This window comes from Centroberyx affinis, unplaced genomic scaffold, assembly GCF_046629955.1.
Source record: "Centroberyx affinis isolate AG114_WGS23_722 - 3 ecotype Tasmania unplaced genomic scaffold, CSIRO-AGI_Caff_v1 ptg009715l_1, whole genome shotgun sequence".
NCBI classification, from domain to species: Eukaryota; Metazoa; Chordata; class Actinopteri; order Beryciformes; family Berycidae; genus Centroberyx; species Centroberyx affinis.
The window spans coordinates 17983-32096 of record NW_027284620.1 but is presented as its reverse complement, the minus strand read 5'-3'; the positions used below and the strand labels follow the sequence as shown (position 1 = coordinate 32096).

Genomic DNA, 14114 nt, shown 5'->3' with positions numbered 1-14114 from the left:
GTCTTGTTGGTTTTGGTCAGTCACCATAATCCCCCCCCAGCCCCTGACGTAAGTGGTTCTTTATTCTAGACCAGCAAAGTGTTGGTGCCACTCTGGAACCAGTTTTCCTGGCCGAGAGCCGGTTCTTTGGCTGTCGAAACGTGAAGAACCGGTTCCAGATTAGGCACCGGGTCCGAACCGGCCCTCGAACCTTGGTGGAAAAGGGGTAACAGAAACTTCACAGCTCAGGACCAGGTTCAGCAGCTGAAGACCTGCTGGCTTCAGACAGGCTCAGCAGCTCATGAACTGAACTGAACCAGACAGTAATGCAGATCATTTAGTTTTACACACAGAAGGGAATTGATAAAAAAAAAACACGGATGAAATACAGTGATAAAATAATGTTTGGTCTGATCTGCTGCAAACAACCAGAGGGACGAAACCCAAAGTTAGAAAGTTTATTAAAAGAAATCAAATAAAAAGCCACAGAAAGAAAAGACAAACCACAGACTGAGGCAGGAAACAATTACAGAAATATAATTTACAACCGGTCCAGCAGCCTGGTTCCAGTCTGCTGTCCTCTAATGGACAATTGATTGGCACTTAGCAAGGGGGGGGGGGGGGGGGGAGTCTGCAGCATCATGTGGCCTGAAGAGAAGAAGAAGAGAGGAAGAAGTGTTGTGTTGAATCTAATGTATTGTGTCAGATCACACTGAACCTCCTCACACTCTGTCACTCTACAGAGGGGGGGGGGGGGGGGGGTCTTCTAAAACCTTCTGTCCAGTGCCAGCTCTGCTTACAATCACACACACACACACACACACACACACACACACACACACACAGCCCCTCCCCTCTCTCACTCACCAAAACAACCCCTCACCCCACCAGCTGTTACAGTACAGCCCACCAACCCCCCCCCCCCCACACACACACACACACACACCACACACCCCCACACACACACACACACACACACAGGCACACTGCTGAAGTGTCCTTGAGCAACACACTGAATCCCAAACAGCAGAAGAACAGAAGACTGCTGCTGCTAATAATAATAATTATAATAATAACTAGGGGGACCCTAGTGGACCTTGGTGGAACCTTTTCCACCAAGGTCCGAGGGCCTGCAGACAGCCAGCTGAAGCTGGTTCCAGCTCCTGACTGAACCTGGTTCATGGAAGCTGAATTTCAAAATAAAAGCCCCCCTGTACGCACAACACACACACACACACACACACACACACACACACACACACACCTGTTCCTGCAGTGAAGCCGATCGCCTCGTGAAAATGTGAAAAATAAAGATTTGATTTGATTTTTTTTTTGACAAATCAAGATACCGAAAATTTTAAAACGCTACTCAGCCCCTGACCTCTGACCTGCCCCTGACCTCTGACCTGCCCCTGACCTCTGACCTGCCCCTGACCTCTGACCTGCCCCCCCCCCCCCCCAGGTGCGGGAGGAGCGGCGGGCGGAGGAGGTTCTGGATCTGTCAGACTACGAGCGCTGTGAGGAGATCAGGAAGACCAAGAGCCGCAGCAAGAAGAACCACAGCAAGTTCAACCTGCAGCACTGCAGCAGCCCGGGGAACACGGTACCTGTCTGTCTGACTGTCTGTCTGCCTGTCTGTCTGTCTGACTGCCTGTCTGTCTGCCTGTCTGTCTGCCTGTCTGTCTGCCTGTCTGACTGTCTGTCTGTCTGTCTGTCTGACTGTCTGTCTGATTTATAATCTGCTGTGTTGTCTTCTGCTTATTCCACTTTCCAACACAAAAGCATTAAGCAGGACCCCCCCCCCCCCCCACACACCCCACACACACACACACACACACACACACACACTCAGGACCATCTGGTGATCTTTCTCCCACTGAGGCTTCAGGAAACACCGACCAGTACAGCTCCTAATGAGGAGTGTGTGTGTGTGTGTGTGTGTGTGTGTGTGTGTGTGTGTGTGTGTGTGTGTGTGACAGAAGCTGCCACCCAGTCAGTTTGACACCCTGTCCTCCCCCAGGGCATTATGGGTATTTCTAGGACAGCCTACAGATGGCTGACAACCTGTCTGTGTGTGTGTGTGTGTGTGTGTGTGTGTGTGAGAGAGAGAGAGAGAGAGAGAGAGAGAGAGAGGGTCTGGACTGTGATTGGTCTACCAGTGTTCTCAGGGTGTGATGTCATAGTTCGGTCCAATCAGCTCTCAGAATTTGAGAAGCTGATCTTTCATTTCAATCAAATCCAGTTCAGTTTGTTGCTCTGTCTACACCCAGACTCCACCACACACACACACACACACACACACAGACCCTAACCCTGTGTGTGTGTGTGTGTGTGTGTGTGTGTGTGTGTGTGTGTGTGTGTGTGTGTGTGTGCAGGTTCCTAACCTGGTGTTCCTGGCTGTCAGTCCGGAGGAGAAGGAGTCGTGGATCAACGTTCTGAACGCTGCGATCACCAGAGCCAAGAACCGCATCCTGGACGAGGTGCTTCACCTTCTCCTCTTCCTCTTCTTCCTCACCTCCTCCTCTGAGGCCCCCCCCCCCCCCCCACCTCTGGCGGCCATCTTGGAGGTCTTCAGCTCTGAACAGCTGACTGTGTTTCTGTCTCCACAGAACTGAACAGACGGTTAATTTCTGTCTGTTTCTGACTGAACTGATCATTTCATCACTGATCCATCTGATTGATTTAGTGTTTAGATAATGTCAGCTTGTTAGCTAGCTAACCATAGCATCTGGTCAGCTAACATCACTGTCTTGTTGTTAACACATCTGATTAGCACACTAGCTAACATATCTAGTAGCAGCTAGCGTTAGCGTGTTCACATTAACATCAGTGTGTTTGCTGGCTAGTTAGCTAGCTAACAGTTTGTTCAGGTTAACTGAGCTGACTCTTCTCAAGCTCCAACTCTTCATGTTTTGGAGTAGAGACTAGGGCTAAAGACAAGACAGTTTACTGTGTCACAGTAACCTACATTTGGAAACAAATCCACCTTATCACACTATTCACTTTTACTGAGAACGTTACTGAATGGATCTACAGCCACACCACAACAAGCTGACTCAGCTGCTCTCTGCTTCAGCTGCTTCACACACATTTACACTTTATTCACTAACACACAGTTCACACTGTTCCTCCATCATGGAGACAGACAGACAGACAGACAGACAGACAGACAGGCAGACAGGCAGACAGACAGACAGACAGACAGACAGACAGACAGACAGGCAGACAGGCAGACAGACAGACAGACAGACAGGCAGACAGGCAGACAGGCAGACAGACAGACAGACAGACAGACAGACAGCAGACAGACAGACAGACAGGCAGACAGACAGGCAGACAGACAGGCTGCTGCAGGTTAAACTGTAAACAGTGAATGAAAAAATCAGAAGAGCAGCTGAGTCCAGTCCAGCAGGATGAAGAGTGTCAGAGCGTCACCAGCCTGCCTGTTCCACCAGCCAATACCATGATCAATATCCTGATCAATACTCACAATCATATATACACAAGCACACACACACACACACACACACACACACACACACACACACACACACACACACAGAGCAGTGCTGTAGAGGTCTGATAGTTAAAAGGTTTTTATGAACTAATGTCAGACTTCAGTTCTGATTCATGGAAAAAAAACTGATTATCATCTCTCTCTGTCTCTCTCTCTGCCTGTCTCTCTGCCTGTCTCTCTCTCTCTCTGCCTGTCTCTCTGCCTGTCTCTCTCTCTCCTCTGCCTGTCTCTCTGCCTGTCTCTCTGCCTGTCTCTCTCTCTGCCTGTCTCTCTGCCTGTCTCTCTCTCTCTGCCTGTCTCTCTCTCAGGTGACAGTAGAAGACTCTCAGCTGTCTCACCTCACTCGGGACAGAGTGAAGATTCCTCACAACCGACGGCTGCCGACCAGAGGCCACCTGCTGGCTGTGGTCAGTCTCCTCCTCCTCCTCCTCCTCCTCCTCCTCCCACTCCTCCTCCTCCTCCTCTTCCCACTCCTCCTCCTCCTCCTCCTCCTCCTCCTCCCACTCCTCCTCCTCTTCCCACTCCTCCTCCTCCTCCTCTTCCCACTCCTCCTCCTCCTCCTCCTCCTCCCACTCCTCCTCCTCTTCCCACTCCTCCTCCTCCTCCTCCTCCTCTTCCCACTCCTCCTCCTCCTCTCCCCCCCCCCTCCTCCTTGCCTTTTAATGTTACAAAAAAAGTCACATGTGAATTCAAAGCACATGTTGGTTTTCAAACGTGAAGATGTGAAATGTCCTGTTTCCCATGTGAAAATACATTTTTATCCATTAATTATTTGATTGAAATAAATATTGTCATATATAATGCCAGGTGAAAATGTGAAAAAAATTGAAAACGCATTTGAAAACACGTCACATGATGTCAGAACACGATGTGAAAAACCACAGGTGACTGTTTTATAAGGGAAACTAAACACTCTGAACTGAACTGAACTGGACTGGACTGAACTGGACTGGACTGGACTGGACTGAGCTGGACTGGACAGACTTTTCCACTAGTAGCCAGCGGGGTTGGGGGGGGGGGCTTCTACGCACAATATGTAATTTTCTGTCTCTCAATCAAAACAATAACAAAAGACGGAGTTTGATGATGTCATGAAGTAGCGGGGGATCATGGGAGTTGTAGTCTTCATTGTTAAACAACCACCACTGCTGTTTTATTGTTAGATCAGGATTCCTTCAGTGTTCGTTCAGGAGGTTTTTTACCGGGAGCCGAGTCTCCAAAACAAACCCGGTGATTAAAACCGGTAAAAATACAGAATGAAGCTGTTTCACGTTTCAAATCTGTGTTTCTCCGACGCTCTCCGGCGGACACAGGACGTCCTGAGGGGCAGCGAGCCGAGCTGGTCGCTCAGCTGGTCGCTCAGCTGGTCGCTCAGCTGGTCGCTCAGCTGTTCGCTCAGCTGGTCGCTCAGCTGGTTTCTCTGATGACGTCCGATGACTAAAATCCTTCATCCGGTTAAAAGTTAAAAACGACCAAGATCTAAAAAGTGACCTGACTTGAAACAGTAAGAAAGTAGTCGGCTGGAAATGTTTTAATGTCCGGCCATCCAGCTGAGAGCCGGTGCTTATGGAAAACTCTGACTGGACTTAACTGAACTGGACTGAACTGAACTGAACTGAACTGAACTGAACTGGACTGGACTGGACTGAACTGAACTGAACTGAACTGAACTGAACTGAACTGAACTGGACTGGACTGGACTGAACTGAACTGAACTGAACTGGACTGGACTGGACTGGACTGGACTGGACTGGACTGGACTGGACTGGACTGGACTGAACTGAACTGGACTGGACTGGAAAACTCTGACTGGACTGAACTGAACTGAACTGAACTGAACTGACCTGACCTGACCTGAACTGAACTGAACTGAACTGAACTGAACTGACCTGACCTGGACTGGACTGGACTGGACTGGACTGGACTGGACTGAACTGAACTGAACTGAACTGAACTGAACTGACCTGAACTGAACTGAACTGACCTGAACTGACCTGACCTGAACTGAACTGAACTGAACTGAACTGACCTGAACTGAACTGACCTGACCTGGACTGGACTGGACTGGACTGGACTGGACTGGACTGGACTGAACTGAACTGAACTGAACTGAACTGAACTGACCTGAACTGAACTGAACTGACCTGAACTGACCTGACCTGAACTGAACTGAACTGAACTGAACTGACCTGAACTGAACTGACCTGACCTGGACTGGACTGGACTGGACTGGACTGGACTGGACTGGACTGGACTGAACTGAACTGACCTGAACTGACCTGAACTGAACTGAACTGAACTGAACTGAACTGACCTGACCCGAACTGGACTGAGCTGAGCTGAACCAGACTACACTAAACTAAACTAAACTAATCGGACCTGTTCTCCCTGCAGGCCTCGACCTCCAGCTCAGACGGGACTCTGACTCTGGATCTGATCCAGGAGGAGGACGGCTCGTCGGCTCGGGGTTCGGACGCCCGCGACCCGGACGAGTCGCCGTCCCGCCTCGGTCCGGACTGTCCCAGGTCCAAAACCGACAGCGCTCTCTCCGCCAGGACCGCCGAGGCTTCTGGGAAATCCCAGAGCCTGCCCCGCGAGGCGGCGTGGGAGCAGACGGCGACGGGCCGGACGCCGCGGTCCGGGAAACACCCGACCGCGGCCGAGAAAAACCGCTGCGCCTCCATGGAAGAGATCCTGTCGCCTCCGGACACGCGGCCCGCCAAGAGCCGGGCGGCCGCGGCTCCCCGGGCGGCGGCGGCGGCGGCGGCGGCGGCGGCGCCCGTCGGCCGGCTGCAGGACCTCATCGACCAGAAGCTGGAGAAGACGGAGCGGCTGCTGACGGAGGTGCGGGAGGAGGGGCGGGGGGAGGGGCGGGGGGAGGGGGAGGCCGGCGAGCGAGGGGGGGCGAGGGGGAAGGAGCCGGGGGAGGGGGCGCGAGCCGAGGCGGAGAGACTGCTGAGGGAGGCGGCGGCCGCCTGGGACCAGGCCCGCGAGGTCCTGGAGGAGGTGAAGGAGCTGCGGGCGCTCTACCTCCAGCTGGACTCCCCCCCCGACTCCTCCCCCTGCCCCCCCGCCTCCAACAGCTGCAAGCAGAACCCGCACCGCAAGAGCCTGATGTGACCGAGGACCGACCGGCCGGACTGACGGTCCCGGTCCCGGTCCCGGTACCGGTCCTGAGCGGTCCTGTCCGGGTCTCATCGAACCCTCGGCTGAAACTAAACACGCAAAGCCACAAAACCGTAACCTGCGTCTGTTCCTACCGGTCCTGGTTCTGCTGCTGGCTCAGCGGTCAGAAGGTCCAGGAAGGTTCTGGACCATCAGAGGACCAGCTGGACCAACACATGGATCCAGACCACATGGATCAGCTTTATTAGCTTAGCAGTGACTCTGGGACCAAACTCTTCTCCGGTTCACTTTCTCACAGCAGCGTCTGACTGTCCTCAGCGGCCATTCTACAGGAAATGAAGTAAAATGGTCTTTAATGATTATTAATAGCAGAAACTAGTTGATTATGCAGATTTGATTATACATGATTGATTGTGCATCAGGTTTTGGGGGAAAGTTGAGTGTCGTCCTTCGAAATATTGATGAGCAGGAAGGAAACGCTCAGCTGAGACGAAGTGAGAAGAAAACAACTGAACTTTCTACAAACTGAACTTTCCTCCAGGTGGAATGCTATGCATGCCACCTTCTTCTTCTTCTCCTCCTTTTCCTCCTCCTCCTTCTTCTTCTCCTCCTTCTTCTCCTTCTCCTTCTCCTCCTCCTCCCTCTCCAGTCTGCTGGATGTTTCTGTTAATCTGTGGCTTCTCTTCACTCTGCATTTCTTTTGCTGAAAACTGCAGTTCTACTCAAGGATCTTCGTTTCAAACACATTGAAGTGAAACTGATCAGGTTATTGGTTATTGATTATAGTTTCAGCTACAACAGGTTTCACTGACACTGACAATGGGCCAAAATAACATTCAGTTTAGTTTAGTTCCACGGTGTAATCCACACTGTGGAGACAGACTGAACTGAACGAACTGAACATGTGAAGTGTGGCGGCGCTGTGATGTCACCATGTGACCAGGAAGCTGAACGCTCTGCGGTACGAAGCACGCTCCTGTCCCAGAAACCACTTCAGCTCCATTCTGTCATTCATGTTTGTTTCCCAGCGTCAGGTACGGAGACTCAGGAGGAGGATCATTTGCACTCAGTGTGTCAGCTGGTCATTCTGCCTTCAGCAGCGGTTTGGGCCAGCAGGGCCTCCGTAGATGTGAAGGCCAACATGGAGGATGGAGCAGTCTCTAGTCAGGAATCCCTCAAGACAATCCAAGACAAGAACCTCCTGTCTGGGAAATGAGCCGAGAAGATCTGGAAGGATCTTCCACCCATCTCCACCAGTGTGATGGAAAAACAGTCCTGTAAGTCATTATAATGAGAAACTTTCTCAATATAACAACTTAGTATCTCAAAATAGTGAGAAACTTTCTCAAAATAATGAGTTCATTATTTTGAGAAAGTTTCTCATTATAATGACTTACAGGATCTTTTTTTTTTTTCATCACACTGGTGGAGATGGGCTTCCATAGGATCTGGATCAGAGTGAGGCAGATCTGCAGTCTGAGGCCAGGCTTCATCCTGATGTGGATCTCCTGCTCCTCTGGACTCCACAGTTTTGCTCTCGTTTCCTCAGCAGCTGCAGCTTCTCTGTCCGGCTGCTCAAGTCCTTTTCTGCTGATTGTAGATCAGTTTTGCTCTGCAGGGAATCAAACCCAGTCCATCAGTCTGAAGCGGCCTCCGTCCTGCCGGCTCACATGTTCTTCTTCTCAGAGACGAAGAGGAAGGAAAGAAACATTCAGTTGATTCAAATGAGGTCATGACCAGTGAAGCCATGAAACCCGGACGGCGCTCGGGGCTGGGATTACAGGGCCTTCGGTTCCTGGTCTCTTCATATCCCATAATCCCGTGCGGCGCGTCCCGCGGGGATTACCGCTGCGTGGTCTCGGACGTAAAGCTCTCGGCTCGGACAGATGTTCCTCCGCTCCGGACCGCTCTCGTGCTGTAAAACGTAAACGCAGATTAAAAAAACATGAAAGTATGAATTTGTGTAAACATGTAAACAAAGGTACCTGGTGGAGCTGGATGTTGAAACTGGATTTGGTGGAAACAAAATGGTGTCCAGCTCAGATCAGTTAAAGGTAAACTTATTAAATATTTCAGACAGTTTAGCGTCTCCTGGTTCGGACTCTCGCTCTTCAGACTCTTCAGCAGGACGCGTCGGTTGCTATGGAGATCAAACCGTTACAGGACGGTCTGATCTGTAAACTGGACTTCAGTCTGACAGACTCACCTGGTTAAAGGTTAAAGGTTAAAGTGAACTTCTGACACCGGAATCAAACTCACGTCTTTTGCACTGAAACGAACTCTGGGCTTCATGACTTGAGACTCGATCAGTACAATCAATCCCCGCTCAGTGACGAGTGCTTTATTGGTAAAAGTTTTATTTTTTTAATCAAGAATGATTCCGCGAATTTGTAATCTGACTTTTGTAGCGTTGAAGCTCCTGAGCTGAAGAGACGTTTCTGTGGAGCAACAACAAAGAGAAAGACGACATGAAACTACGAGCTGAAAAACTCTGAAATCTGTTGATCGTGTCTGATCTGTTGATCGTGTCTGATCTGCGGCTGCAGAGGAAGGAGAATCTCTACTTGGTTTTACTGATTCAGCCGTTCAGAATCTCCATCAAAATCTAAATCTCAGCTTGGATCAAAACACACAAACTTAAAGGAATGTACCGACATTTTGTCACATAGATTCTGTTCAATAAAGTCTGATTCCTAAGTTTTGAGATGATGCTAGTTAGCAGCTTCCACTTGAACATGCTAACTGTTAGCATTCACACTGAAGGAAACCTGATGCTGGAGGCTTAGCTGACATTTATACCAATCTGATCAGCTGAGCAGGTTAATAAAATAAATGATTTGATCAAAATGGCGGTGAATTGTTGAATTGTTCATGTTGAATCTGTCAGTCAGAGGAAGAGGAATCTCTACTTTCTGGTTTCTCTGATTCTCTTAGCATAGTGTAGCAACTTCAACATCTCCATCAAAAGTCAATTTGACCAAATTAGAAGACTTTGTACCGACATTTTGTCAAGTAAACTCTTTTAAATAAAGTATTTTCCTAACCTAGATGATGCTAGCCAAAGCGTTAGCATTCACAGCAGATCATCTTCTGACCAGCGGACTGTAAACTGAAGAAGCTGGGGAACAAAATGGCGGTTTGTTCCTTTAATGTGTGTAATGTAAAACCCGGAGGATTCTGATTGGTTGAAAATGACTGAACTTGTTCTGCTAACGCACTGAAACCTTAACCGTCTTCCTCTTCTTCACGTCTTTCCTTCCCTGTTGACTGTTTCTCCTCCTGCCGTCTGTTCAGGTAGATTTGGGTCTGTGTGGCACCAAGCAGCCACCGTAGCCTTAAACCCAGAGGGATGATGGGAAAAGTAGTCCTGTAGAACTGCTTGTACTCCTAGCTGTGATGGAGCAGGTGTGAATCCTGATCTCAGGTTTCTGTTGGATTCAATGTGCTAAAATAAAGAAACACGCCTCCAAACTGAACCTGGATCAGTCTTTAATTAAAGTCTCTCTCTCTCTCTCTCTCTCTCTCTCTCTCTCTCTCTCTCTCTCTCTCTCTCTCTCAGCTCATTAAACACTTAAAGGAATAGTTCACCCAAAGATTAAAACTCTGTCCTCATCTCCTCCCCCTCATGCAGGTGAAACTCAGGTGAAGTTTGTCCATATAACACACAGGGAGGCTGCAGCTCAACTCCATAGCAGCCTTCTCCAAAACAACTGAAGTCAGTGGGGACCAGTTCTTCAGAGTTCCACAAAGACCTACAGTATATTTACACCATCATTTAGTGCAAATCTGAACTACATAATGGTGTCTAGGTCTTTCTGTTCACAGTGTGACTGTTTGTCTGTTTTTGTTTTGGAGCTCTAAAGTCCAGAGTCCTGGACTCGAAGCAGGATCTGGGGTTAGCGAGGTCGCTTCAGGTTTAGTCCGGGGTTTTCTGTGTCACGAAGGCGGTTTACTTTTTACCGGAGTATGTCGCCATAGCAACTCATGCTGACCTGCTTCTACAGTCTGCTTAATGTGGTGAATTTGTCGGCAGCATTATATTTATGTAACCCCACAACTGTTCAGTCGAGTTTATTGTTTTATTTTATTTTTGATGCTATTTGTATTTCTTATTTTTAGATTCTACATGTCTGCTTGTATTCTGTTTCATTTTCCCTGCTGAATAATTTTACTTTTGCTGCTACAACGATCTCATTTCCTCACGGGGATCAATTACATTTCATGTAATCTTAAATCTGCTGATCTGGATCTGTCCGTGTTGCGTGTGATTGGCTGTTTGTTACAGACTCCGCCTCTTTCATGTGAACACACAGCTCAAGTGGGAAAGTCTGGCTTGAGTTAACGAGTTGAAAACCTTCATGATACAGATTCAGTGTGATAGAGGCTGTCAGAGTTAAACCAGCTGCTGTGGAGTTGAGCTGCAGCCTCCCTGTGTGTTATATGGACAAACTTCACCTGAGGTTCACCTGCATGAGGGAGGAGATGAGGACAGAGGTTCAGTTTTGGGTGAACTATTCCTTTAACAGAAATCCCTGCCAGCATAATTAGACCTCTGTGTGTGTGTGTGTGTGTGTGTGTGTGTGTGTGTGTGTGTGTGTGTGTGTGTGTGTGTGTGTGTGTGTGTGTTGCTAGGAGACCTGCTCTCCTAAACCATGAGACTGGACTGAGATTAACAACACCTCAATTAACACCTTCAGACAGACAGACAGACAGACAGAGAGAGAGACAGACAGGCAGACAGACAGAGAGAGAGAGAGACAGGCAGACAGACAGACAGGCAGTGAGTTCTCTACCTGTCTTCCTCTCTCTCTGAGCTCTGATTGGTTAACGAGCTCAGTCAGGTGGAACAGCTTCACATGCAAACTCAATGCAAACTCACTTCTGCTTTACATCTGTCTCCATGGCGACCGGGCCGCCTGTCGCTCTGACATCACACAACAAGCAGGAAGCAGAGAGAGAGGAAGGAGAGCAGCAGGTGTGTCGGTGTGGGAATCGAACCCCCGACCCAGGCAGGACCGGAGGTCAAAGGTCAGGCAGGTGCGGTGCCTCGGTCTCGCATGTTCTGAAACTGAATATGCAAATATCAGTCTGACATCATCAGCCTGAGGTCAGAGGTCAGAGCATGGGACAGACTGTACAGAGCAGAGCAGCTGTGTGTGTGTGTGTGTGTGTGTGTGTGTGTGTGTGTGTGTGTGTGTGGGGGGGGTCTCTCTCTGTTGTGTCAGCAGTTACAGACAGCTTAACACTCCTCCATCGCCATGGAAACCACACACACACACACACACACACACACACTCAGGTTTTAAAGTCATTTAATCTCATTGAACAGTTTATCGATCGACCTTCTGGTTCACTGTCCACCCTGTGTGTGTGTGTGTGTGTGTGTGTGTGTGTGTGTGTGTGTGTGTGTGTGTGTGTGTGTGTGTGTGTGTGTGAAGCCCCTCCCCTCCCAGTCCTGGACTTCCATATAAGGCGTGAAGGAAGCCCGAGGCTGAGGATTAGTTCTCAGATACAGGCTGTGTGTGTGTGTGTGTGTGTGTGTGTGTGTGTGTGTACCAACCAGCTCACTGCTTTCACACAGGAAGTCTCTCTCTGTCTCTCTCTCTCTCTCTCTCTCACTGTCTCTCTCTCTGTCTCTCTCTCTCTCTCTCTAAACCATCAAACCATAAATTCAAAATAACACACAGGAAACATTAAACTCTGTCCCACATGAGAACCACAGCATGCTGTGAGGGAAAATAATTAAAAGCTACAAAAAAACTCAAAGAAATAAAACAATATTTGCTTTGAGAAAATAAATGAAACTACAATACCCCCCCCCCCCCTAATTTATTTTATCTAACATAGTGCAATACTCAAACAGTGAAATTACTTACAGTGCAATAACCATAATCTGTATTTGACTATACACACACACTGTTTCCTATATACTGTTTATTGGTTTGTATTGTTTTATTCTTTCTGTCTTTTAACAAAGTACACAACCCGCCACTAAGACAGGTTCCTTACATGTGCAGATACACCTGGCCAATAAAAGGATTTGATTCTGTAGAAGAACTAAAGATCAGTGCAGTCTGCTGCCGGTCTGCAGCGCCCCCGTGAGGCGGAGCGAGGAGCTGCAGCCGGTCTCCCTCTGAACCGGTTTCACTGCAGTCCAGGAGCAGAGTTTACATCTGATCCAGCAGCAGAACCAGCTTCAGGTCCAACATTACAACCAACCAAGGGGCAGAGGTCAGAGGTCAGAGGTCAGAGGTCACAGCAGCCTGACAGGGAACAAACCTGCTGTCAGACAAACTCTTTTCCCACAGAACGAAACCAGCAGAAGATCCAAGAGGAGCCAGCAGCAGATCTTCCTCCTGCCCCTCCCGTCCTCCACAGCTTTTACATCTGCCATATAGAGCAGTGGTTCTCAACGTGGGGTCCGGGGACCACCAGGGGTCCTTGAGGAGGTTCCAGGGGGTCCCCAGCAAATTGATGAATTATTAAACTTCAGCATTATTTCATTTACAAGAAGTTTACACATCTAGAGAATGTAGAAGAATGACTGTTCTGATCATAGTTTCTCTGTTGTCTCTCTACCTGCAGTACAGACAGTCATGTGGTTCTGGACTAAATCATATCTAACAATAAAAATATTCTCAGATTTGGGTCAGAGACAAAATCTCATCAAATGGGGGTCTGTGGCTCTGATGTGGACTGAATTGGGGTCCTTGATATGAAAAAGGTTGAGAGCCTCTGCTATAGAGAGCCTCCTCACCTTTTCTTTTCTGGTATGTTTTTTCTACCATGGTATAAACTATTTTATACAGAGATGGACTTATTTTGCCTTTTGGTGTTTTTGTTTTTCTGTTTCCCTTTTTTTGGGTGGGCATGTCCTCCCGACAATGTGTTTTGGTATATATATATTTTGTGTATTTCTACATGGATGAAGTTATGACGAAGTTATAGGACCCCATGGGGCATTTGTGTGCTGTAGACTTGGGCTTTGTCTTATCTATATACCACTAACCTGAAAAAAATGTTTTGCTTGTTAGTAATATCAAAACGATTGGATGTTCTGACAGAACCACAGAAGAGGCCAGGCAGATCCTCAGACCACACGCCTCTCTTCCTGTTCAAACTAATTCTCCACTTCAGAATCTCAGGTGACCGTTCACACTCAGACTGTTTGACCTTTGACCTCAGAGTCCAGGTCAGCCAGTCAGCAGCTTCATGCAGGTTTGTTCTCAGACCGAGCATCAGAACCAACATCTGACTAAATGAAGTTTGTTAAATGAGCTCGTTAAGCTGCAGGGCGGCCATGTTGGATTCCTGTTTGTCTTCCAGGTGTATTCTGACTGAACAGGTGAAAGCCGCTCCGGACGCTGCGGTTTCCCAGCAGCACCTGAACGCAGCGGGAACTCAGCGATGGAGAGAGAAGAGAAGAGAAGAGAAGAGAAGAGAGAGAAGAGTCGGATCAACCTGAAGATGAAAACCTGCAGACGGAGTCCAG

At 48.6% G+C, this 14114-nt stretch overlaps 1 protein-coding gene across 1 annotated transcript; it reads left to right on the top strand.

Annotated features, from left to right (window-relative positions):
• Nucleotides 1-1441: 1441 nt before the first annotated feature.
• Nucleotides 1442-7985, top strand: LOC139640530 (pleckstrin homology domain-containing family O member 1-like; the record flags this gene model as incomplete). The annotated part of the gene is made up of 4 exons (XM_071514705.1): nucleotides 1442-1582; nucleotides 2355-2459; nucleotides 3805-3903; nucleotides 5891-7985. Coding segments are annotated over 4 exons (1071 nt in total), but the record flags the coding sequence as incomplete, so codon positions are not given.
• Nucleotides 7986-14114: the final 6129 nt, after the last annotated feature.